The sequence below is a fragment of the Mercenaria mercenaria genome, chromosome 11 (assembly GCF_021730395.1).
Source record: "Mercenaria mercenaria strain notata chromosome 11, MADL_Memer_1, whole genome shotgun sequence".
Lineage (NCBI taxonomy): Eukaryota > Metazoa > Mollusca > Bivalvia > Venerida > Veneridae > Mercenaria > Mercenaria mercenaria.
This window is the reverse complement of record NC_069371.1, coordinates 33,477,195-33,504,455: the sequence shown is the minus strand read 5'-3', so window position 1 is coordinate 33,504,455 and position 27,261 is coordinate 33,477,195. Positions and strand designations below refer to the sequence as shown.

General features: G+C 37.0%; 1 protein-coding gene across 1 annotated transcript; it reads left to right on the top strand.

Moving 5' to 3' along the window:
• Positions 1-261: 261 nt before the first annotated feature.
• LOC123530866 (cell migration-inducing and hyaluronan-binding protein-like) lies at positions 262-27,183 on the top strand. Its single transcript, XM_053517098.1, has 18 exons — positions 262-467; positions 770-992; positions 3,022-3,188; positions 4,889-5,039; positions 5,500-5,685; positions 6,221-6,427; positions 7,034-7,138; positions 8,910-9,094; positions 9,391-9,594; positions 10,125-10,264; positions 10,574-10,778; positions 14,080-14,209; positions 14,555-14,618; positions 23,503-23,538; positions 24,587-24,709; positions 25,562-25,754; positions 26,240-26,464; positions 26,929-27,183. Exons 1-18 carry the CDS (start codon positions 339-341, stop codon positions 27,130-27,132), a joined length of 2,877 nt encoding a protein of 958 aa, XP_053373073.1. The 5' UTR covers positions 262-338; the 3' UTR covers positions 27,133-27,183.
• Positions 27,184-27,261: the final 78 nt, after the last annotated feature.

The window sequence follows — 27,261 nt, the reverse complement described above, 5'->3', positions numbered from 1 at the left end:
CCCTAGTAGATGAAAAATGTATAAAAAAAACAACAAAGAAAGATAATATCATAATAATCAGTATTTAGTATTTATTTACCTTAAGGACAAATGATATATATCCTTGATGAACACAACTCACGCCATGCTCCACCTCAGAAGGTAATTTATAGTCAAAACATCCTGTTGCTGCGCCGTTATAAAAGAGCTCACCGACAAATTGCACCAGACGACAAAAATACATTTTACATGATATATCTGTAACAAAACAAAATTTTATTTTTTATGCGCTTTTCAGAAACTAAATTGGACTTCAGTAATTATTTGACTGTCTAAATATCGGTATTTAAAGTCGAAAAATGCGGCATAGTGTTGAAATTTTGTTTTACCTAGCATTGATAACAGCTTCCACACGTGCAGACTGTCCCCACGAGCGCCAAGGAATAAAGAGCTGGTCCAGTGCTGCGACATGGGGCGCCGATGGAATTGTAAGCGTATAATTTTCTTTGGAGAGCATTATATTTTAGTCAATATAAAAATTTTGAAAATTAATAGAATATGTAAGAATAAGAAAACTGATTATATATAGATGTTGACAAAGTTCCCGCCAACATCAAATATGCTGCATAGCTTTCTTCAAAGCTGAAGCAGCTTTCACTGTTTCATAGGCAAAATATTTCTGTCAATAAGTTCCTGTCAAAACAATTTAATCGACTTTTGTATAAGATAAAATGTTTTATATCATTTCGATGGTATCTTTCTGTCTTCTGACATATTTTTATTTTTGCAGCCGAAATCAGGCGACAGTATTATCATAACAGACCAAATAATAATGGACGTTTCTCCGCCTCCATTGTATAACGTCACAATCGAAAATGGCGGAAGTTTGACATTTTCCTCAGACAAAATTCTCACACTGAAAGCCGCAAACATTTATATAAAAAAAGATGGCGCTCTGGAGATTGGAAGTGAGGACTGTCCTTACCGTGGAGACCTTACAGTCGTCCTTACAGGTACAGTAGATAATATTTAATGATATTATACCTCACATAAATGTCCAATGCAAATTTCCTATTAGAATAACTTGAATATTATTTCATATTCACCAATGATTTTATAACTCATGCGCAAAACCGTTATTTTCAATTTCTGCGCAGGTGATATGATCCATGATTTCATATCACATGCGCAACAGCGTTATTTTGTTTTTCTGCGCATGTGATATTATTTTTTCATATCACCCGTTGAGAGATTGATACTTACGCATTGATTAAAAGACTGAGTCGATAAATTTTCTGACGGACGCTTATATAATTATACTTTAGGATTAAGTTACCCTTTTCTGCTGCCCTTGCATGTGCGAATCCGGCCGAATTTTCTTTTTTATGCTACGTGCAAAATATTTCGCAAACAACTTTTCATCTAATATTGAATCGAAACTACCACCATGAGATTGGAAATGATCTAACCAAGAAAATGAGTGCTCACACTTATATGTTTCGTTTAGAAAAAAGAAAGTTATCGTCATTTTTCGAATGTTACAGATTGACGCAATGTTGAAATATAAGAATGAATATACTGTAGGGGTCAGCGATATGTAAACGTCTCCACTTAATCTATCAAAAAAGTTTTATTACAGTCGCCATTACAAGTAAATACTCTTTAATTCTGTCTTCATTATTAGGTTAGTAATTACTTTTTAATGTTAAATAAATTATGTTGATTTTCCAGTAAATGTTTTGACAAGGCTTATAATCTTTCGGTATAATAAAATAAATATTGCATTCCAGAGAGGGTGATATGAAAAATGTTCACCCCTCGAAATATGAATATAGACCTCGGCTGGCGCCTCGGTCGAAATTCATATATCTCGCGGTGAACATTTTTCATATCACCCTCTCAGGAATGCAATATTTATATAATATGACATTGTTTTCCCTCTACTTTTAACACTAGCTCCACGTGCACATATGACAACGGTCATACTTTGAGTATGACTAAAAAAAACATCACATTACATTGCTGATCAGTATGTATACAAGATGCAAGAATGAATATTTGCGATAAATGAAATGGTGCCTTTTTATTTTTCCTTAACAATAGTACATGTCTAGTAAAAGTAACGGACTCTGTTAACCAGGACTCGTGTATTGCAGTGAACACGATACCACAGTTCAACTGAAAAAAAAAATGTTTGAAAGGATTGCCCTAGTAATCACCTGTCATTCACCTGCATTGAACTTTATTTATTGTCGGTAACAGTAAAAAAATGAAACCGCTACACAAATGTATCAAACAAACCACATGGCGTAATCAGATGATTTCAAATGTACTTTATAATGTCCTACACATAAAGTACAATCGTGACGTTCATGATAAAATAATGTAAACAATTCCCCTGGAGACAAAAAAACACAAGACAACTGAAAACATATATGAATATTTAAATTAAATGTGAGACCCACTTACGGATACCGTGGACTATAAAAAAAATAGTGCAAGGATAGTGCACCTTCCTTTTCTTAACAATTACACTACAATACTGTGATAAATAATTGAGCCGCACCATGAGTAAACCAACTTAGTACGTTTGCGACCAGCATGGATCCAGACCAGCCTGCGCATCCGCGCAGTCTGGTTAGGATCCATGTTGTTCGCTCACGGTTTCTCTAATTGCAATAGGCTTTGAAAGCGAACAGCATGGATCCTGACCAGATTGCGCGGATGCGCAGGCTGGTCTGGATCCATACTGGTCGCAAACGCACTGTGTTGCTTTTCTCATGGTTCGGCTCATGAAAAAAAAGAAACACGTTATATACCAGCTATCAAGAACGTTCACTATTTTCTTTAATTAGCTAACCAGCACTTGGTTAATTACAAAGATTTTTGCACAAAGTGTTGCTCTGTTGGCTATTAATAACCATGAAAGTTGTTAGATGTAAGACAATTACCAATGGAGATATTTGACTACAAGAGGCGTCATTAACTACATTTTAACTTCATTACGCTTTGCTTAATCTACCAGCATACTTTTCATTTTAGGGAATCGAGAATCCCATGAGTTTGAGACCCACCCTAAAGCTATACTGGTATCTGAGGGAGGAACACTGGAGATTCATGGGGCGCCAAGATTGTCCTGGACAAAAATAACGGAGACACTTAATCCAGAGAGAGGATATGATAGCGGAAATATTATGTTTAACCATCAGGTTAAGTTCCATCGTTGTTTTTTATCAAATGAAACAAATCTTAACCACCCTTTTTAAGAAGTATTTACAAGAAATATCTTTAAAAAAGATACTCGGCGAATTGTAGTAAGACAAGAAGTTAATGAGGTTTTCAATATCATTTGTGTTATTCTATCATCTATCTTACATTTTGCAAATAGCAAAACTTAACACCACACTTTAACAATTTAAATGGTCCCTTTTAATGTTTCCACAAAGGTTTCGTAGATATGCGATTTTGTTTCGTTTTTTCTACGACGAATAATTACAGCTGTGGTCAGGTAGACACTTCTCTACCTTGAAGACTTTAATCGGTCGGACAATCAAACCCTTATTCATGTGATACGTAAACCGTATTCAGCTCGTTTTTGTAAATTGATATATGTTGGTATTTGAACAGGTTTTTTTATGTTTATAAAACTTACTTATCATTTTAGATATATTAATATACTTGCTAATATACTGAGCGAAACGTAGCTTTAAAACTAAACAGCTTCATTAAGGATAAACGCTTTGTCTGACGTTGAAAAATCAGCAGAGTGCAAAAATAAACACTCTCATCCAATCAGGCAGAGTGTTGCATAAATCTTTCATCAAGTAGTCTGATTTGCAAACTTAAGTCACGTGGCATGTGCCAGTTCGTTCTTAGTAAGGCATTCGCCGAAAAACTGCTTTAAAGCTATACATTAAACTAAGATGGTATATACCTCAAACTAGTTCAAACTTAGCGCAGCATAAGGCTGTCATTTTCATTACCCCTTCTACGGCAATGTAACTAACACTTAATAGCCATGTAAGTTTTAAAGCATGTATCCGGTATTGAATAGAGTAATTTCTAGAGTAAAATACATACACCGTGCTTTTTGTTTAACTAAAATGCATCAATGTGTAGAGTTAAGAGTTAATCGCAGTTCTAATGTTCATATGCACAAAAGTATACGTATAAGCTTCAGAGAATGTTCAAATATTAAAGTGAACTAAGCATAGGATTCCATACCGATAAAGCATCATTTTCCATCAAGAAAATATATGGAAATGCGCAGCACGACGACAAACATAACTTATTTAACGATGATGCGTCTTTTTCTTCTGACAATTTTTATTACTTTTTTTACGATTGTTGGCGATAAAGTGTAACGCACGTGTCCCCATTATGATGTTTTTAAAAATGGTATAACAGTGACGTTGTAACGTGTTTGTGATCCAATGCAAATGAAACGATAACACCCGAACAGGATTTTAAAATGACAAAATAATACAAATATTCAATTAAAGACTCTCATTATTTTACAGGTGTAAATTTTTTCACCAGTGTAAAGTTTCAAGCGTTTGACTGGATGATTGACCAATAATAACGTAGCAATCTAAGACTGGTTTCAATGCTCAGTTTTATCAATTATTTTATCATTTCTTTGGTTTTACGAGTACATATCGTAACCAGATTCTTGATAAATCTTAAGCAAACAAACGTCATATGCAATATTATAAAAGAAATCATTTTTAACACAAACCTGCCAGTTTCAAGGAGGAATACATATTTTGTCCAAACGTGTTTCTGTCAAGGAGGTTGCTACAAGCTTGCTATGAACAGCTTTTCTTCTGCCCAGAGGTATGAGTACTCGTTTAGTTAAAACACGGCTAACAACCAAACTCATAATATGCATAGACTTGTCATTTTACAGTGGGAGGATCAATATAACAGCCAGAATTCGGGAAGGTCGGGAATTGTCGCTTACACATTCGGCTTCAACTCGAATGGACTTCCGGTTGTAAAAGACTTCGGAGTGTACGATGTAAAATGGCACAACGAGAATCTCACCGACCATATAAATAGTAAGTTTAATGTTCAAATGATTTACTTTGACAATATATGTAACGGATTAGTGTATGGTTTAAGCGCATGTAGAGTCAAAATATAGATCAGCAAATTCAAACGAACACGTGCACGTACATAAATGAGTATATGGACATTTACTACAGTTACGAATACGTATACTTTGTACCTACTGAAATAGCAACTTCTCAAAAAAATTAAAAAACTAAAAAAACAAAAAAAAAACGTTTTTCTAAGTTTCAGAATTGCATGTAGCTTGAAATTCGCATTCGCGTGGATTTAATGTCTTCTTAATATTGTGTTATTATTATGTTGAAACAAATATAAGTAACAAATTCCATTGTTTATTGACATTAGTCTTCATCATAAACAATCTCCTATGAGTATGTCGTTTAGCATATTGTTGCATGATATAAACAATTAGAAATGAAAAATGTGTTGTTGTTTTTTTTTTTGTAGGAGTTTCAGATGGAGATATATTGATGATGGCTACACAAGTACAGATTACACTTAAAGATCCATCCAAACAAAGCACAGGGGCTTATGATGCTTACGAGACACTAGTGTATGGTGAAGTAACTGGAAACAGTATCCTAAGGTCACTGCAACAGGACGGAAGTACTTGGGCTTTCGTCTATCAAAAAGGTAACAATAGACACGAAGTTGATTAATTACAGTCGAAATTTGTACGCTCGAACTCGGATATTCGAACACCACCCATCACTCGAACTCGTCGTCAGGTACCGGCAAAATCCCGGTAAAATGTGTATTATTTGATGGCTCGAACTACCGATAACTCGAACAAATTCTGCCGGTCTTGTCGAGTTCGAGCGAACGAATTTTGACTGTTGTTAATCAATAAGTATAGTTATGGAAGAATTCAACAATTGCTCACACGTTTTCATTTATATACACATAGTAAGACTGTTCGAAAGGCACTTGTTTTTACTAGGTAGAAGGAGCGTAAACGTATAGAAAATCTTGGGAGCACGGAAGTCAAGTGACCCATATACCTTTCCCGAAGTATGATAATTCTGGTATACGTACCAGACTTCTTTTGTGGTTCGTTGATAATCTATCTCGGGATTATGATAAACCTATAATAAAAATAACAATATGACTGTGATATCATTATATATATATGGAACATAGTTTATTTAAAGTCTTTCGGATATTACAGGGAATCGTGATAGTTACTCTGAAGAAACCAACCCGTTTGGTACCACATCAACAGCCAGATTTTTTATGAGTAAGGACATGATTTTTACGGCACAAACAGTTGGAGGATCTCAAAAATTGCAACAGCAAGACAACTTCGTGATATCAAACAGGAATGGTCTTTTCCCATTGGTTGAGACGATAGATGAAGTCACAACATGGCAGCCAGGTACAGATATAACAACTCTCCCTTTTAGTCTTATTGTGGTAAGCCTTTATAAAAAAAGCTAAGTATATCACAACTGTGACTGTAATAAAACCATGCACAGACCTGACCGTGAGGAGAGCTTAATTGTAATGCAAAAAGAGTTTCGCAATTTCAGAGGCTGTAAATTCGATCTGTGGCGACCAACTTTTTACGGTCAGGATTCAGCCATATTATTTACAAAATCATTTGTAACTGCTTACCATCAATTCCGAAATCTAGCATACTTATATAGCAAAAAGAGGGATAAAGACAGACAATGGGAATGCACAATTTTAAAAGGCGGGTTAATCGGCAATGAGTCGCCAGATTTGGAGAAAACTATGTTTGGGTGAAACACCACGCTGGAGAAAGGCATACATCGGTTGAATATGAATATCCGTTGATGATTTCGCATCCAATGCTTATCAATGATATTCTTAGATTATATGCAAATAAAATATGTGTTATTCAAAATATCAATTTATTTAGGCGTACATGATTGTTAAAAATTTTTCTGGTAAAATACAGGTAAGTACGAAAAGTTTTCCTTTGCAGACTAAATCTACAGATTAATCAATCGTATTTCAGGTGACCGTGTTGTTATCGCATCTACTGACTACGAGTGGCAACAGGCGGAAGAGAGGACAATTGTGTTCTGCCCAGACTGTCAGAAAAACCAGTTCCGTATCAACGGTATAGATATATTTCAAAATTTATGTTATTTTGTAATATACTTCAACTGTCTGGTATTAAATGAAAATAACAAATTATGGTATTTTCTAAATTTCGTTATATATATTTCAAACGATTTTCAGGATATAAAAGAAAGCTGTGACGCAAGAACAGTGATAAAATCTCTTAGAAATTGTATAATGTGGACTTTTAACATAATTATGGCCTATATACCGATTTTAGAAGTGAGCCTCGCCCAAAACTGAGAAAAAAGTTTAATGAAATTAAAACAAATCTTTTTTATTATACAGTTTAGTACATTCGTACGCAGTTAAAGGTCATTCCCTATTTCATTTTACTTATTGTTTTCAAAACGGAAAAATGCCCGGGCTAGTGACAATACAGCAGATGTGCTAACGCACTGCCAACCCGTTGAAAGTTTCGACAGCTTTAACTATCTTAATTAAAGCTAGAATAACTGTTTAGTAACTAATTTGTACACTTAATGTTATAGAAACGCATTCATTTTACAAGCAGTCACGCTGCTCACCAACTGAAAGCTCTTTGTGAGCATATTTTGTATAAAAGGGAGGTAGTAAGAAAATTTTGTTTCAGTACTGTTGTTTTTTTTTTTTTTTTTTTTTGTTTTTTGTTTTGTTTTGGGTTTAACGCCGTTTTTCAACAGTATTTCAGTCATGTAACGGCGGGCAGTTCGCCTAACCAGTGTTCCTGGATTCTGTACCAGTACAAACCTGTTCTCCGCAAGTGACTGCCAACTTCCCCACATTAATCAGAGGTGGAAGACGAATGATTTCAGACACAATGTCGTTTATCAGATCGTCACGGAGAACATAGCCCCGCCCGAGGATCGAACTCACGACCCCGCGATCCGTAGACCGACGCTCTACCTACTGAGCTAAGCGGGCGGGTTCAGTACTGTTCTAAAATGTTATATTTTTTCTAATAAAATAACTGTTGTTTTTTTATTTATTTGAACGAACATTGTTTCGTACAACAGGCATGTGAATTTACGGATTATTTTACAGTTTAAAATTTAATGACATGAATGATAACTTCAACAACTAAAATGACCTGTAAGTGGTCATTTTACAGTCTCCATCAAAACAAGAAACACTAAATTAAATGATGAATATTAATGAATCATGCATCCGCTGAAGTACATATATTTTGAGATGAAAAGTGTTCGGTTAGAGATTTTCTTTATTCAAACAAAAGGCAATGGGCACCACTTTCTAAATTTGGCAGTTTGAACTAGTTTTTTTTAACATAAAAATGAATGGTCCACACATGTAATGCTCAGACGCACGGACAGATTCTATAGGCCTTCAAAATGGTGGGTATATTTATAAAAAATTAAGACAAGTGAATGAGTATGTGAGTTGCGCATTAGGAGCTGTAACGGGTTTACGTGACATTTTTAATGGAACTGCTTTCCTATAAGAGTTTTATACAACAGAACAGAAACAAAAGATGTAACTTTACAAATGAGCCGCGCCATGAGAAAACCAACATAGTGCATTTGCGACCAGCATGGACCCAGGATCCATGCTGTCGCTAACAGTTTCTCTAATTCCAATAGGCTTTGAAAGCGAACATCATGGATCCTGACCAGACTGCGCGGATCTATGCTGGTCGCAAACGAATTATGTTGGTTTTCTAATGGCGCGGCTCAAATTATGGTGAATAGACAAGATTGTAAACTCAGCTGATCTGACCACCGTTATATATATTAGTGTTTCGCGTACGTTACAAAATGCTTGTTTATTTCTAGAGCCAGTCAAGTTTATCCATTTCGGGAAAGTTCTACACGACGCTGTGGACATGCGTGCTGAAGTTGGTTTAGTGACCAGAAATGTGGTTATTCGTGGAGAAATGGAAGATGAGTGTCCGGAATATAACGGGAACTGTGAAGACAGTAAAGTCCGGGGACTGGACACATTTGGTGCTCATATCAAGGTACTGTGGCATTCTAATTGAATAATTCATGGAATCTTAAATCTTATATAATATGTTGCAAATATAAAACAAATAAAGGCATGTTCATGGTACGGACTTTGGATCTTTAACAGATATGGCGTTATACTGGATTTTTTTTTTTTTTGTTTGTTTGTTTGTGTTTATTCAACTTTCATTTTCTTTTCTATCATAATACACAAATCACGAGACTGTGTACTAGAACATAATTTTGCTCGAATATCAGTCAAATTGCCTTTATTTATGTTGCCTTAGAATATATATATTACCCTTTCCAGATTCTTCGGAACTATGCAAATGTTCATATAGAATATGCCGAACTTGTTAACGTAGGCCAACAAACAGATACCGGACGATACCCGATACATTTCCATATGACCTTTGACAAAACAGCGGAGGCAACAGTGCCATATCTAAGAGGAAACTCGATCCATGATACGTTCGCAAGATGTATAACAATTCACGGCAGCCACGGTGTTCAGGTAAGAAATTACTTTTACCTGATCTGAGATGACGGAAATCTATAGTTTAGTCATGCATACAGGGATAGAACCTAACTTTGACGCATCGACAGAAAATATATTTATCTCCCTTTGTTATTTCGACTTTCTTTACCGATCTTGTTTCTCTTTTTTAAAAAAAACAACATAAACTACTAACTAATGCTTCATGGATTAACACTTCATTTTTTTTATTTAGTTACATACGAAGGTATCCATCAGTTTAACCTTTAGCCTGCTGATGGCAAGTGATTCTGCCTTTGCGACCAGTGCAGACCAGGATCAGCCTGCACATCGGTGCAGTCTGATCATGGTCTGCACTGTTCGATATTCAGCCATTAAATTTTCAGTGAACACCCCTTCGAATAATAAAGGGTATTGCCCAAACATAATGATGGACCAGTCCATTTTAGAAATTTAGCAGGGTAAAGGTTAAGTAACACGTTTTATAAATACTCATAGGTTGTCATAATAATTTTGAATGATGTCAAAATCACACCCTTTTATTTTAGGTAATGGACAATTTTTGTTACAACCACATGGGTCATGGTTATTTCTTGGAGGACGGGGGAGAAATGAACAATGTGTTCGATGGTAACCTTGCAATGACAACACGAACAGCTACCGGAAGTCTCGAACCTGTAGATAAATTGTAAGTTTGTCTACAGTAAAGCAAACAGTCTTAAGTTAGCCAGCTGAGGGACCGTGATCAGGAAAGCGGCTTTTAGAGTTACTTACTTACTCCGTACAGTTATTCTCTCCTGAAAACGGCAATGTCTGCATGTGCCGGTTCTGTTATGCGCTGTGTCATGTTTAAAAGAAAGATATTTAGAAAAGATTCGATTACGCAAATATTCACAAAAATCATCATAGGCCAGGTTATAAAAATAAGTTCAAAACATAACAATCTGCTAGTATTTATATCTTTAGTAGCGCATATTGCAATATCTTTCCGTTTCAGCCGTCCAGCAAGCTTTTGGTTCACCAGTCCACTTAACCGATTTAAGAATAACGTCGCCGCTGGCGGAGAAGGTACTGGCATCTGGGTAGTTTTTCCCGACGAACCACTCCCGCCGTCAAGGGAATATGGTTTGATGGAGAAATTTGAAGCAAAGAAAACAATGCTGCAGGAGTTTGACAATAATGTTGCTCATTCCCAGGGTCATGTAAATATCTCTTATTATAATGTGTCAGTCACACTACACCGTACAGCGTTAACGGACGCCAAACATGGAGAAAAATGCGGCAGAAAGTTACCGGTGGCGAAAGGCAGCCCCCGTTGCTGCTCGGTGCTCTCGCGATCGGTGTATGTGGCACATAAAACGCACAATGACTGCAAGATTACCGCACATATACAGGACGAACAACGTTCAATTAACGGATATCGCCGTACTAGTAACGGACTTGTACCGCGTAAAACGTAAGCGCAAAGCATGAGAAACTGAAAAAAGTTCTTGTCAATTATCTCCGTTGAACATACGTTACATCCGTTGCATGTCCGGTAGTAGTCCGGCCGTGAATCAGGTCCACCGGACAAGAACGGATGCAAACCGGACAAGTACAGAATAAGGAACGCTCTAGTAACGAACAAAACGCATATCAGCGCATTGCTACCGTACATCTAACTGACAACTTTGTCCGGTTGTGTACGTTCTAAATTTTGAACTTGCTCACAATCTTCCACCGGATGGAACGAACATCGCCGGACAAGGAGCGCAGGCTCCGCATGAGAAACGGGAAAGAAACGCATGCGAACGGACACGAACGGATTGAAAAATTGTTATACATTGGACGTCCGTTAACGCTTTACGGTGTAGTGTGACTGAGACTTTACCAAGCCTACAATTTATCAGTGGTCATATAACAATTAAGCCTGGGTTATGTTGGGTCAAAAACTAGGTCAGTAGGCCAGATCAAATGAAAAGCTTGTGAACACTCTATAGGCCACAGTTGTGACTCAATCTTTATGAAACTTGGTCAGAATGTTTGTCTTGATGATCTCTAAGTCAAGTTTTAATCTGGATCATTTAGGTTCAAAAACAAGGTCACATGGTCAAATCAAAGGAAAAGTTTGTGAACACTCTAAAGGCTACAGTTGTGACTCAGTCTTTATAAAACTTGGTCAGAATGTTTGTCTTGATGATCTCTAGGACTAATTCAAAACTGGCTCATGTGGGGTAAAAAACTAGACTAGTAGGCCAGATCAACTCTGGTGAGCGATATATAGGGCCATCATGGCCCTCTTGTTTATTTTTACATTATTTTATGTATCATTTTTCATGAATTTTAACTGTTTACAATACGGAGGGTACAATACGGATTTTGGAAGGTACAATACGGGATTTTGTAAACATGTTCGTGTCTCCTTGTGAAATGTAAGCTGTATTTTTGACAGAATTTATATAGGTTTATAATAAATAGAGGATATTTGTTTGTTTTTCGTGAATATGGAATATATCTCACTTCGAGGTGAGATATATTCCATATTCACGAAAAACAAACAAATTTTCTTTTTATTTTATGCTCAATTACGTTGAGATGTGCATTTTGCAACAATTTTTAATCTCAGCGCGGGAAACAGACGCGCGTAAACAGACATGACGTCAGACGTGTTGTGACGTTAGAAAGACACAAACAAAATAAAGTTCCATTTTATTTTATTTATTGATGCATAACGTTATGAAATTCTCCTTAAGTAAAATAATAATAATAAATTTGAATCGAGAAATATACTATTAAGAACAAAGTGCGACTACAATTTTCATCCTGTTTTAAGCAAATAATTTAAAATTCATACACAATGTTTGAGGGGGCGGAGCTATATTTCTCACAGTGTGAAAATATAGATTTCATATTTTCACAGTGTGAGTGATGAGATATAAAAATATTTCACAGATAGAATACAGTATTTCATTAGTTATCATAAAATGAATAGAGGATATTTGTTTGTTTTGAGCGAATATGGAATAGATCTATATCTCACTGGGAAGTGAGAAAATTTCAAATATTTTCACGAGCGCATAGCGCGAGTGAAAATGTGAACATTTTCTCACTTCGAGATGAGATATATTCAAGATTCACGAAAAACAATCAAATTTTCTTTTTTTCAATTTATTTTATGCTCAGTTACGTTGAGATGTGCATTTTGCAACAATTTTTAATCTCAGCGCGGGAAAAAGACGCGCGTAAACAGACATGACGTCAGACATGTTGTGACGTTAGGAAGACGCACACAACATAAAGTTTCATTTTTTTTGCTGCATAACGTTATGAAATTCTCATTAAGTAAAATAATTTGAATCGAGAAATATACTATAAAGAACAAAGTGCGACTACAATTTGCATCCTGTTTTAAGCAAACAATTTAAAATTCATACACAATGTATGAGGGGGCGGAGCTGTATCTCTCACAGTGGGAAGATATAGATTTCATATTTTCACAGTGTGAGTGATGAGATTTAAAAATATTTAACTGATAGAATACAGTATTTCATTAGTTAGCATAAAATAAAAAAAGAATATTGTTATTTTATTGCGCGTCTTTTAATGGCAAATTAGATCTGCATCGAGAAAAATGCACTTGTTCTTTTGCGGAATGATACTGCGCTCCTAAAGTCGCGGAATATTTCCGCTGCAGAGTTCGTGCATATCTAATAACCTATAAATATTTTACGTGCAATATTCCTTGTTATTATATACCTATAATTCTGTAAAAAAAATCGGCTTGTATTTCACAAGTAAAGATGAACAGGCAGAAAAAAATCCGTATTGTAACTTTTGTATTGTATGTTGCCGGACTATTTTCATTAATATGCATGACCTAACACAGTTCTATAAATAGCGCACATAAAAACTTCACTAAGTTCCATTTTAACATTGATAAACATTGAAAATTTCTTTCAATAACAAAACAAGAAACAAAAAGATGGAGGTATATAATTATAAAAGGGTCATTATAACAGAAGCTAGATCTGGGATTTTGTATTCGGCTCTCATGGATTTTGCAAGGTCGGATCACACTCGGCGCTTGCGCGCCTCGAGAGACCCGATCTGGCAAAAATCCACTCGAACCGAATACAGCATCCCAGAGCGAGCTACTGTTATAATAACCCTATTATATCATTGCATCAGTGTTTTAAGTACAAAAGTATACACAGGCCACCACGGCCGAGACGTTAATGTCGCTGATTTTGAATCACTTGCCACTCACAATATTCGTGTAAAGAAGTCTCAAAGGTCAAAGGTTAAACCTAGGTGCACGCCCGTGATAAAATATTGCCCGTTATGGCACATGGGGTCTTACTTCACCGACAATAGATGGAGAAGCTGCACTATGACCTAAATTGTATCTGTGTTTCTCCATATCCAACAAAAAAATGAATGAAAATGAAAATGAACGCGTGTTCTTTCCTTGAAAATATAAGGTGAATGTAAATATTTACTGTAACAGTTGTTTGCATATTTCAGTTCGGTGTTATGATTGGTAACAGGGAGAAGGATGACAGAAATGTTCAATGTTGTAACCAATGGCAACCATTAGAAGACCCAAAAAATCCGGATTCTAATCCCATAAATATTAGCCTTTCAAAAATTACAGGTTCGCGATATATTTATAAATATAATTGAACGTAACGAATTATCATATATCAAAAATATATAAAACCAAAATTTGAAATTAAAAAAAAGTTTCTTCCTAAATTTCATTTAACTTTGTGTATTTTCGAGGTACTTTCCAAAATCTTGAGAAAACTTTATTTTTATCAATTATGAAGGTTTCACCAACTTTTTTCGTTTAAGTTTTTGAAAATCACAGTTCTGTTAAACAAAATACGTATAATTCGGTTTATCTATAGGAAGTAAAATGTTACCATTATTTAAAAATTTGGATATTCCTCAATCAAACAACTGAGAGATTTTAAAAGTTGTTAAATGTTTGTTTCAGGTTACAAGAACAGACAGACGAACATTTGGATAGAGGGAGGCTATCTTGACGTGTCTTATGTGTCGTAAGTATCAATAATTGATTTTGTAAAGAAATGGAGACGGCATTCTTGTATATTGTTTTAACGCCGCCTTCAATGGCACACGAAACCGGACCTATGTGTGGCATCTTCTGGCTGGTTGGGGGTTTTCTTGCTGACTGAGGATGAGGATGCTGTCTGATTGAGGATGAGGATGCTGTCTGACTGTGGATGATGCTGCTGTCTGACTTAGGATGAGGATGCTGTCGGACTGAGGATGAGGATGCTGTCTGACTGAGGATGAGGATGCTGTCTGACTTAGGATGAGCATGCTGTCTGACTTAGGATGAGGATGCTGTCTGACTTAGGATGAGGATGCTGTCGGACTGAGGATGAGGATGCTGTCTGACTGAGGATGAGGATGCTGTCTGACTGAGGATGAGGATGCTGTCGGACTGAGGATGAGGATGCTGTCTGACTGAGGATGAGGATGCTGCATGACTGAGGATGAGGATGCTGTCGGACTGAGGATGAGGATGCTGTATGACTGAGGATGAGGATGATGCCTGACTGAGGATGAGGATGCTGCCTGACTGAGGATGAGGATGCTGTCGGACTTAGGATGAGGATGCTGTCTGACTGAGGATGAGGATGCTGTCGGACTGAGGATGAGGATGCTGTCTGACTTAGGATGAGGATGCTGCCTGACTGAGGATGAGGATGCTGTCTGACTTAGGATGAGGATGCTGTCGGACTGAGGATGAGGATGCTGTCGGACTGAGGATGAGGATGCTGTCGGACTGAGGATGAGGATGCTGTCGGACTGAGGATGAGGATGCTGCCTGACTGAGGATGAGGATGCCGGCTGACTTAGGATGAGGATGCTGTCGGACTGAGGATGAGGATGCAGTCGGACTGAGGATGAGGAAGCCAATATTTGTGAAAATGTTAAAACACCTGTAGTGACGTTAAGAACAAATTCAAAATTGCCATTTTTATATTAATCGTCATCGATTACGTTCCATTTCATGTCGTAATAGCGGGGGTAGCCTGGGAAGCCGTTGATAATATGTGTGCTTTGTCAGAAGAAATAATACATAATATCTATGCATTAAAGATCCGACTTAATTTGCGCTAATTAGTGTTAATTGGCATTCATCGAGTTTCTGATATTATCAACGCCTGGGGAAATCTGAAGGAGTTTCCATGTCACTACTGATTACCGATTTTCTATAATTAGCCTAATTAACATGTGATCATATTATGCCCTTGTTTGAAACGAAAACGAGGCAATGCAGCCGAAAATTCGTCAATTTTCGTAGATTACTAGGTCTGCATTTATATAACATATTGATGGCTATGACGCAAACATAAGTTTACTGACATATTTAAAAGTTATTACAACTTGCTGGAAAAGCTATGGGAGGTACAAACTGGTGTTTGTCTAAGGCCCGGAAATGTTCGGAAACCTTCGGAAGTACACGATTCCGATTTCTTTTCCGTGAGAAATCCGTTTCTAATTTTAGCCATGGATTATTGCTTTCAGAAGTTATCGTTCTTTATCAAACACCTGCATATTTCGGGTGTAATATAGGTGGCGCTGCAGTCGTAAAACAGGTTTTCCCAGGCTGTCAATTTGCAGGTAGAAAAAAAGTTAGAAATTGTCAGACTGGATTCCAAGGCTATAGCGGCGGCAGACTTCCTCCTATTTTACATACTCACCACATTGTGCAGTACCTTTTGAATGTAAAAGAAACAATAAAAATTGAGAAAATCATTACATGTAAGTTAAAAATACAAAATATCAGTAGTGGTATAAAATAGTATTTATATGTGTCTAAATCTAAAGTTCTAGAATCCTTGTAGGACCCTCAAATGTAAAAATGGTCACATATGTAAAAATGGTAGCAAACGTAAAATAATTTTACCGTATATGTAAAAACTTTCTACAAATGTAAAACCGAGTTGTATTTCTACAAATGTAAAACCGAGTTGTTACAAATGTAAAACATTGCTGGTGACATATGTAATAAAAAAGCGTCAAAAATGTAAAAAAAACAAAAACTTTTAGTCACATACGTAAAAACAATTTCCTACAAATGTAATCACAATTTTCGCAGTCACCTTGTGATTTCATCTATATGAAATAGTTTCGCCTTTTATTTTCTAAAACAAAAACTATATAGCCTGAGTGGTCTACACAGTGATATGTGTAGTGTGCGCGCGTGTGTGTAGTAATGGGCTGTGTCCGTTCCTCAGTGTGTATGTTCCTTCTGCATAAAATATAGAAGACAATGCTCCTAGCGGCGAGTACAGGTAAATTGCTTGGGCGGGGGAAAGTGGGGGGAGGGGTGTAGTGGTAATAGATGTTTTTTCGGAAAACAGCTCCACAATGATCATGCTATTTCTTAGGCGTGAAATGCAGCTTATGTTTACATTGACTCTGTGTTTGTTTCGGATCTGTGTACCCGTTTACCTTAGGAAGTACTTGAAAGGATGCCAAAAGCGATTTTCGCGCCATATTCGTGCACATGCAGTTGGAAAGTGTATATTTAAGGTATGTATGTCTTTTTCGATCATGTGGTTGGCCCTTTGCATAATTATGAATTTATTTTTTCGTTAGATGTTACGCAAAGATCATGGGCAACTAGAACTTTGTGAGACGTCTCCCGTCATTATACTTGACAGTCATTACATGTATTGTATCACTTATTAGTTGCTATATATTATAGGCGGACAAAACGTATTTACATTTTTGTCGAGCCCGCTTACGGTAGCTCGACTTAGTTGTCACAATGGCAGTTCGGTGACAGTATGGGCGTCCGTCCGTGCGTCCCGTCCGTCCGACTTGTCCGGGACATAACTTCTTTGTGTCTGGGAAGATTTCAAAATAACTTGGTACAGATGTTCACAATGATGAGAAGGTGTGTCGTGTGCAAGAGGCAGGTCAAAGGTCAATATTACACTTAGGGCATGAAGGTCAAAATAGACATTGTCCTGGCTATATCTTCCACATGCCTGGAAGGATTTTGAAATAATTTGGCAAACATCTTGACCATGATGAGATGGTGTGTTCTGTGCAAGACCCATGTCCATAGTTCAAAGGTCAATGTCTTACTTAGAGGTTATAGGTCAAAATAGACCTTGTGCGGGCTATATCTTCCTCATACTTTGATATATTTTGGAATTATTCGGGATAAATGTTCACCATAATGAGGCGGAGTGTGGCACACAAGACCCAGGTCTGTAGCTCAAATGTCAAGGTCACACTTGGATTTAAAGGTCAAACTTGGACATATTTCAGCTTTTCCGTACTGTAACTTCGGGAATACAAAAAAAATAGCTCTTTATTCAACTTTTCACAACTTCCAGCTCTTGTAATTAATGTTTACATATGAATGCGGGCTCGGCATTCTGCCCGTGGGCATGCTTGTTTATGACCACATTCTATAAAAAAATGCAAGAAACTTGGCCACGTCACGTTACTTTTTTGACGGAAGAGAATTTCTTTTACATGAGAAATGTCTTTTCTTATGAGCTTTATATTGACATGCATTTTATTAACTCGCAATTTTTTCATTACTCATGACATACGAGTAGTGCGCAACACTAACGTGAGTAACTTCCCTTATTTACGCTGACGTTTTCTCATATAATCTAAAGGATTCAACTTGTCACGAAATATTACCGATCTTCTTTGTAGAACCCGACCTTGCAAAATAACATAGGGAGTAGCCATTTTTGTTTTTGACTTAAGACAGGTAGCTACCAGTCCTAAAATCGACTCAAATTTTGGACTCAGTTTTTTGTCTAAGACTTTTGATGAATAAGTTTAAGTCGATATTTTGAGACTTAGTCAAGACTTAAGTCAAATTATTAGTCCTAGCCCTTTTGTGAATACGGCCTCTGTTTTCCTACGCTTGTACACAGAAGAAGAACACAAAAAAGCGAGAATTTCATGCTTCGCCATAGACCACTAGCTTTCCGTATGATCTTTGGTATGAGAGTTTTCTTTTGTCATGCGAAGTGAGCTAAAACAGGTCTTTAAAAGACCTGACTGATACCGTTAATACATAAAAACAAGAAAGCTATGATTATCTTACAGTACCGTTAGACTGAACGGTATGCGACCATTTTGCGACCGTGTTCCATTGTTATGCGAAGTGAGCAAACAGGTCGACAGATACTACTAGTAACACCAGATTACACACATGAAGTTTCCGTATTTACAAACCCATACCGTTACAGACTGAGTGATTTGAAAATAGTTAAATGCTTACAAATTATTTTCTTTCTTGCGTGATTACATACAGGCACGGGTAAGCTACGTCATTAAACAAAGTTTTTTTTATCTTTTCACAAATAAATGTGTATGTGTAACTACGATATTTGAGACCTGCTAGGTATTTCTAAAAAATCCAAATATATATACATCTGCGACTCTATCCCGTCAAAACTCTCAACTTGAAAGGAGCAAGACTAGATAATACATATTAAACTGATCATAAGTGATCTTCCGCAGGCCAGTTCTTCTAATAACTGTCTATATATTCGATGATTCAAGATTCCAGTTTGAACCAAATACAAATGTATACCTTACTCACACCCCACCCCCCACCCCCAAAGCAATTTGCCTGTACTCAGCCTTCTATAGTTTCTCTTATGCAGAAGGAACAGACAAACTGAGGGACGGACAATCCCATTACTACACACACACGCGCGCGCGCATATATATATAATATATAGTTTTTACTCGTATATACCCCTAACGCTCCGAGAACACATATCACTGTGTAGAACAATCCGGCTATGAAGGCGTGTAGGACCCCCAAATGTAAAAATGGTCACATATGTAAAAATGGTAACAAACGTAAAATAATTTTACCGTATATGTAAAAACTTTCTACAAATGTAAAACCGAGTTGTTATAAATGTAAAAACGTTGCTGGTAACATATGTAAAAAAAAAGCGTCACAAATGTAAAAACAAACTTTTGGTCACATATGTAAAAACAGTTTCCTACAAATGTAAAACACAATTTACGCAGACACCTTGTGATTTCATCTATATGAAATAGTTTCGCCTTTTATTTTCTAAAACAAAAACTGTATAGCCGGAGTAGTCTACACATTGATATGTGTAGTGTGCGCGCGTGTGTGTAGTAATGGGCTTGTCCGTCCCTCAGTTTATATGTTCCTTCTGCATAAAATATAGAAGACAATGCTCCTTGCGGCGAGTACAGGTAAATTGCTTGGGCGGGAGGAAGGGGAGGGGAGTGGGTAGGGGTAATAGATGTTTTTTTCGGAAAACAGGTCCACAAGGATCATGCTACTTCTTAGGCGTGAAATACTGCTTATGTTTACATTGACTCTGTGTTTGTAATGGATCTGTGTACCCAGTTTACCTTAGGAAGCACTTGGAAGGATGTGAAAGCGATTGTCGCGCCATATTCGTGCACATGCAGTTGCAAAGTGTATATTGACGGTATGAACGTCTTGTCGATCATGTGGTTGGCCATTTGCATAATTATGAATTTATTTTTTCGTTAGATGTTACGCAAAGATCATGGGCAACTAGAACTTCGTTAGACGTCAAAAATGTAGCTATGTGGACGTCTCCCGTCAATATACATAAAAAATGCTAAAATATTAAAAAACAAAAGTATAATAGATATAGATCACAGTGGGATTCGAACCAACGATACAACAGAACTGAAAAAGCCTAACGCTCTATGGAAGCCTCCCTGTCAGTATTACATTGTATTAAATAAAACTGCATACTTAAATCATGCAAACAATGGATTACCCTTCTGGTTTGGACTCGTCCAAATAGTCATTGCTAAGTTTTCAGACTTTGACTGTACATTTGAGCCTCGCAGTACAAAAACACACGTCATTATGTTTATTATTATTGTAAAAAGAGAAAGATGTAATTATCAGTATGGTGGTTGATTTCTACCACTGTCGTTCTGTCGTTCTGGCGCCCCGCCACAACGAAAGAACGACGTTTTCACATTTGGCGTTGTCTCGTTCTGTCGTCCTGGCGCCCCCACCAGAACGACGTTTTCGTTATGAAGCGGGCGCCAGAATTTACCCTCAAAATCCATACTTCTTCCATTCAGATTTGTTTACTAACACTGCGTATTCTCCACGCCAGAATGCCAGAACGATATTTTCACATTTGCCGTTGTTTCGTTCCGTCGTTCTGGTGGGGGCGCCAGAACGACAGAACGCCAAGAGGACGTTATTGGGCGCCGTTTATGAGTGTCGTTCTTTCGTTCTGTCGCGTTGCATTCTTCGTTATGTCGTTTTGGCGGGGGAACCAGAACGAGGGATCGAAATAACGCCGAAAGGGAAAAACGTCGTTCTGTTGGGGGCGCCAGAACGACAGAACAAGACAATGACAAATGTGAAAACGTCGTTCTTTCGTTATGGCGGGGCGCTAGAACGACAGAACAACACTAGCGGAAATCGGCCACTATATATCAGTAAGTTCGATGCGCACTTTGCTATAAAGTGAATAAAGTTATCTATGATCAATAATCGAACAGTATGGATGCAGATTACACTGCGATGTATGTTACCAAAACGCATTAGTTTGATTTTCTCACGGCCTGAACCATTGTTAATTTGAAACTGTTCAAGTGCATTTCGGAATACTTTATGAAGTATTTTATTCAGGCGTTTTGACTGGTTCGTGTTCGTTTGTACACTTTATACATTATTTTGATAGAAAGTACTAAATCATTTGCATCCGTAAAATGTATCGTGTGGCCCAGTCTTACAAGTGCTCGCGTAATGTCAGTCACATGCCTAGCTTTTATTATTAACATCGAAGATGACCGTTTGGAAGCCCCCGGTGGCATAAAACCGAATTTCACATAGAACTTGAAATGACACAGGTAAGCTGTGTAACCTAGCTATAGCCCTAAAAACGTGCACATTCGACAAGCCACATACTTCAATAAGTGCACATCGGCAAAGTTTTTGACAAGTTCCGTTTTCTCATATAATCTAAAGGATTCAACCTGTCACGAAATATTACCGGTCTTCTTTGTAGAACTCGACCTTGCAAAATAACATAGGGGGTAGCCATTTTTGTTTTTGACTTAAGTTTGACTTAAGACAGGTAGCTTCCAGTTAACCCTTTTGTTTTCCTACGCTTGTACACAGAAGTAGAACACAAAAAAGCGAGAATTTCGTGCTTCGCCATAGACCACTAGCTTACCGTATGATCTTTGGTATGCGACAATTTTCTTTTGTCATGCGAAGTGAGCTAAACAGGTCTTTAACCATTAGCCTGCTAAATTTCTAAAGTGGACTGGTCTATCATTTGATTTGGGCAATACCATTTATTGTTCGAAGGGGTGTTCACTAAAAATTTACTGACTGAATAGCGAATAGTGCAGACCATGATCAGCATGCACGTATGTGCAGACTGATCTTGGTCTACACTGGTTGCAAAGGCAGAACCACTTGCCGCCAGCAGTCTAATGGTTAAAGACCTGATTGATACCGTTAACACATAAAAACGAAAAACCTATGATAAGCTTACAGTACCGTTAGACTGAACAGTATGGACCATTTTGCGACAATGTTCCATTGTTATGCGAAGTGAGCCAAACAGTTCTTTTAATGATGTCAGACAGATACTACTAGTAACACCAGGTTACACACATGAAGCTTCCGTATTTACAAAACCATCTCGTTACAGACTGGGTGATTTGAAAATAGTTCAATGCTTACAAATTATTTTCTTTCTTGCGTGATTCCATGTAGGCACGGGTAAACTACGTCATTAAGTTTTTTTTTTATCTTTTTACAAATAAATGTATATGTGTAACTACGATATTTGAGACTTGCTAGGTATTTCTAAATAAATCAAATTTATGTTCATCTGCGACTCTATCCCGTCAAAACTCTCAACTTGAAAGGAGCAAGACTAGATAATACATATTAAACTGATTATAAGTGCTCTTCCGCAGGCCAGTTCTTCTAATACTTGTCTATATATTCGATGATTCAAGATTCCAGTTTGAACCAAATACAAATGTATACTTTACTCCCCTGCCCTCAAACAATTTGTCTGTACTCAGCCTTCTATAGTTTCTCTTATGCAGAAGGAACAGACAAACTGAAGGACGGACAATCCCATTACTACACACACATGCGCGCACATATATATAATATAGGATCTATAGCTTTTTACTCGTATATACCCCTCACGCTGCGAGAACACATCACTGTGTAGAACACACCGGCTATAAAGGCGTAACTATTTCTTAAAGATGAAATCACAGTGTGACTGCGAAAATTGTGTTTTACATTTGTAGGAAATTGATTTTACATATGTGACCAAAATTTTGTTTTTACATTTGTGACGCTTTTTTATTACATATGTCAACAGCAACGTTTTTACATTTGTAACAACTCGGTTTTACACTTGTAGAAAGTTTTACATATACGGTAAAACTATTTTACGTTTGTTACCATTTTTACATATGTGACCATTTTTACATTTGGGGGTCCTACAAGGCGTAACTATTTCATACAGATGAAATCACAGGGTGACTGCAAGAATTGTGTTTTACATTTGTAGGAAATTGATTTTAGATATGTGACCAAAATCTTGTTTTTACATTTGTGAAGCTTTTTTATTACATATGTCAACAGCAACGTTCTTACATTTGTAACAACTCGGTTTTACATTTGTAGAAAGTTTTTACATATACGGTAAAATTATTTTACGTTTGTTACCATTTTTACATATGTGACCATTTTTACATTTGGGGGTCCTATAATCCTGTTCATATTTTGAATGTATAGGTTTTAAATGTGTGTTATGTAATTGTAAAGCGCAATAGAATATTTTGTAATTTTTGTGCTGTATAATTGCAATGTATTTGTATTTGTATGTCTTTCTTTTACAGGGTTGCAGACAGTTTGAATGGAATATTTGTTACAAAGTAAGCTAAGCATGTTTTACTTGGGGAACAAATTTTAGTTATGCGTGATTTGTTCGACCTGAGTGATTAATTACGACGCATCTGAACTCAAAACCGTGTTTTCTTTGCCAATGTAACAGTCTCAGGAAAAATGTGCAGCCTCGACCGGGATTCGAATCTCGGACCTTCAGCTTACCGTGCCAACGCTCTACCAGTTGAGCTACCGATGCCACCCGATACGAGAACCGCTACACGCCTTCCCTCTTATTGCGAGACATTGGCACTCCTGGCCAATGTCTGCCGCAGACTGTTAACCGAATTCAGATGCACATCCCAGCCAAACTGCTTCGCCCTGCATGGGCTCCAAGGGTGAGCATCCCGGACGAGCCCCCAAATGTAACAGTCTCAGGAAAAATGTGCAGCCTCGACCGGGATTCGAACCTCGGACCTTCGGCTTACCGTGCCAACGCTCTACCAATTGAGCTACCGAGGCCACCCGATACGAGAACTGCTACACAAACAAAGCACGCAAAACTAAAATCTTTTTCCATTCTAACACGTTCGAATTACACCAGGAAGGCATACTAATCTGGTATCGTGTTTTAGGCGGAATGGCCCAAAATAGTTCATTTTGCGAAACGTGTTTTAACCGGCAAGACAATACACGGTAAAATCCTTCTTTGTTTATATATAAGAAAATCTTAAAAGTGTTAGAATACACTAGAGAGCAAACAAAAACAAAGCTGACTTTGAATGTCGCTGGGATCTATTTGTTCTGTGGGGACCGTATAGTGCCCCAGCCACAATAAAGGGCACCGTCTTGTAAGTATTCCAGGCGTACAGGTTTCATCATATTATTTTTAAAAATACAATGAAAACGTTAGTTAGCAGTAATAGATAACCAACCTTATCCTTAATAGATTTTTTAACTGTGGTAGTCAGTGTAACAAAGCGATGTACATGTCTCAAAACATTTCGAAATGATATAGACGCATTCAAAAGCTATATTGCTCTTTTAGTTAAAATTTTCCGATATTTGACCAGAAGATTTTTCATGTTTTTCTTTAAGTGAGGGTCAGCAAGACAAACGCGCGGGACGACTAAGCCATACAGTTGTTATTGGCGATAGTGAGAATCTTGGCGAGCCCAGTATAGAAGGATTTGACAGAAGTTTGCCACAGCCATGGAGAGAGTAAGTTTTTTCAAAAACGTTTAATTCTCGATTTTCTTACATTGGAATACGTATGGATTTAATAATATAAAAGCCCGTATATATATTGTCATGATCATGATAATTTTTGAATTATTATAATAAGTTTTTAACGTATTCGTAGTAGATTTGACTGAAAATAAGCATGAATTTTAAAGCAATGAAGAAGCTATTGCTTCTGCCTGAGTAAAAACTCGCAAGAGAATGTATGAAAATGGGCAACTGTCCAAATTTTTATTTCAAATTTCTTTTCTGTCAGTTTGGTTTGTAGTTACTCTGTTAATAAATTCCAATTTCGTTGATATTTGTATATATTTGCAAGTAATCGAAGATTACTTGTAATATAATAAAAGTTTCATGAGAAAAGAAACCAAAACGTCATATAATAAAAGAACTTTCTTAAATTTTAAAGGTTCTTCTTCATTGCAACTTTCTAACCAGTTCAAACCAGGTACTTCGGTGGTCACAAGTTTGTTATAATATACAAATGTGTATCTTTATAATATGAGCCGCGCCTTGAGAAAACCAACAAAGTGGCTTTGCGACCAGCATGGATCCAGACCAGCATCCACACAGTCTGGTCGGGATCAAATTGCAACAGAGTTTGAAAGCGAACAGCATGGATCCTGACCAGACTGTACGGATGCGTAACTTTAGTTTAAATAAAGATGTATGTCTACCGTAACTTTTTGTCTGACATAATTATGATCAACTTTTTGTTTGAAGTGTTGTTAAGTGTTTGTAAATGCGGCGTTCTTTTCATGGAGGACCATTTAAACTGCTTCATATACTGTTTACCTTATTTATAAAGTCCTGTCTCATTTCGAAACACAGGGAGTTGAGAGTGAAACCCCATTCCGGGATAACAATGTGGAAGGGACCAACTCAGTACAGTGACATCTGGTTTGATGGATTCCAGTCAAATGATATCTACGACATTGGAGCTATTGCCAAGAAACGGGACTCGCCTTACTTTTTCTCTGTTACGACACCATTCAAGAATATACAGTATGCATTTGATGACGGGGTAAGTGATATTAGAAAGATTTTTGTACGTGAACATGTTAGTGAAAGATTTTCAGTAGATGTACAAGGAATGCCTGACAACAAGCTAATTGATATGAAAGTCATTCTCAAGCCTTTCATAACGCTGAAAGAATTTTCAAAATCGGACAACTATTGAACAAGATATAGCAGTTTGAAATTTAAGAAAATGGCTGATCACGGAGGCAACTATTTTAGTGTGTTTATGACGTCATTTACACACTGCTAAATTTTTTATTTAGCAATAACCTTTTAAATAGATTAATCTTATATGCTTCTTGAATGTAAAACATGGTATTTTTTTCATTACTGCCAGAATGGGTAGAAATTATCTTACAAAATCCGCGAATTTTTTTTGTTGCCATTTATTACATGTATGATTCATTAATAGTTTTTTATATGTCATGAAGCGAATATATACATCGCCACAATTGTTATATTTATTTAGTTCTTATATGAAATATACAGGAAGGTCAAGGTAACCTAGCAATATCGGGAGTGAGGGGTGTTGATACGGGGTGGAATTCTGAAAAGGATGGAGAACAAATTTCTGGTTTCACTTATTACAACACCACGCCCACGGGAGAGGAGAAGTTGTACATCGTCAAACCAGATCATTTCTCAGCCGCAGCAGACGACTGTACTGTCCGGCCTAACTGGAGACTGGCAATCTGCACAACCAAATACGGAAATGTAAGAAAGTTCAATTCTGTCTTTGGAAAAACTGCAAATCGGAATACAAGTGAATATATGCAATGATTCATTGCATATATTCACTTGTATTAAGGTATCTAGTCAATCGTGGTGGAACTTATTTTCCTGTGAGAAGATATAGCTCGCGGTTGTTGATTGTGTACACAAATTCAAGAGTAAGCGATGTGCTTCTCATATCTGGCTTTTCTTGTGTATGCACTGCAATTTAGGGTTTGCTGGGAGAAAAAGGTTTTTACTGTTGTCTTGGATGTTTAAGATCATATATAATTATACAGATTTAAGGAAACTGCAGTGATTTGATGACAAGCGGCGGATAAAACGGATATAGCGCAGCACATTACTGTTGTCTTAGGTTCAATTTCAGATAAATTGACATTTTGATAAATGTTGTTAAATGAAGTTGATGAGGTAATATTTTATGTCTGAGTTTTATCCGTTTTCAGATGCGAGTTCAAGGAGATTTCGAAGAAATGAAATCACATGGTATATTTGTACGAGACGATTTGCCTAGCGCTCAGCTCGAATTCGTGCTGAAAACCAGAACCGGTCCGCAGGTCGTATTGGATGGGAGTCGAACTTACACTTTCCATACCGTTGGCGAGATGCCTGGTAAGATTAAATTCACCGCTGATGGAATAGAAGGGTAAGGAGCTAATTGTAATTTGCTATCGCCATTTATGGAAAGAATTAATTTTAATAATTAGGAACTATATGGTATAAAAAACAATTCCTGGAACCAAAATTACGCGGCTTTAAGCGAATGTTGATTCAACTCT

Coding starts and splice junctions, on each gene's coding strand:
- LOC123530866 (XM_053517098.1), top strand. CDS start 339: ATGCGGCATAGTGTTGAAATTTTGTTTTACCTAGCATTGATAACAGCT. Junction 14,619..23,502: donor CTTGACGTGTCTTATGTGTC/GTAAGTATCAAT, acceptor TTTCTTTTACAG/GGTTGCAGACAGTTTGAATG. Junction 24,710..25,561: donor TTGCCACAGCCATGGAGAGA/GTAAGTTTTTTC, acceptor TTCGAAACACAG/GGAGTTGAGAGTGAAACCCC.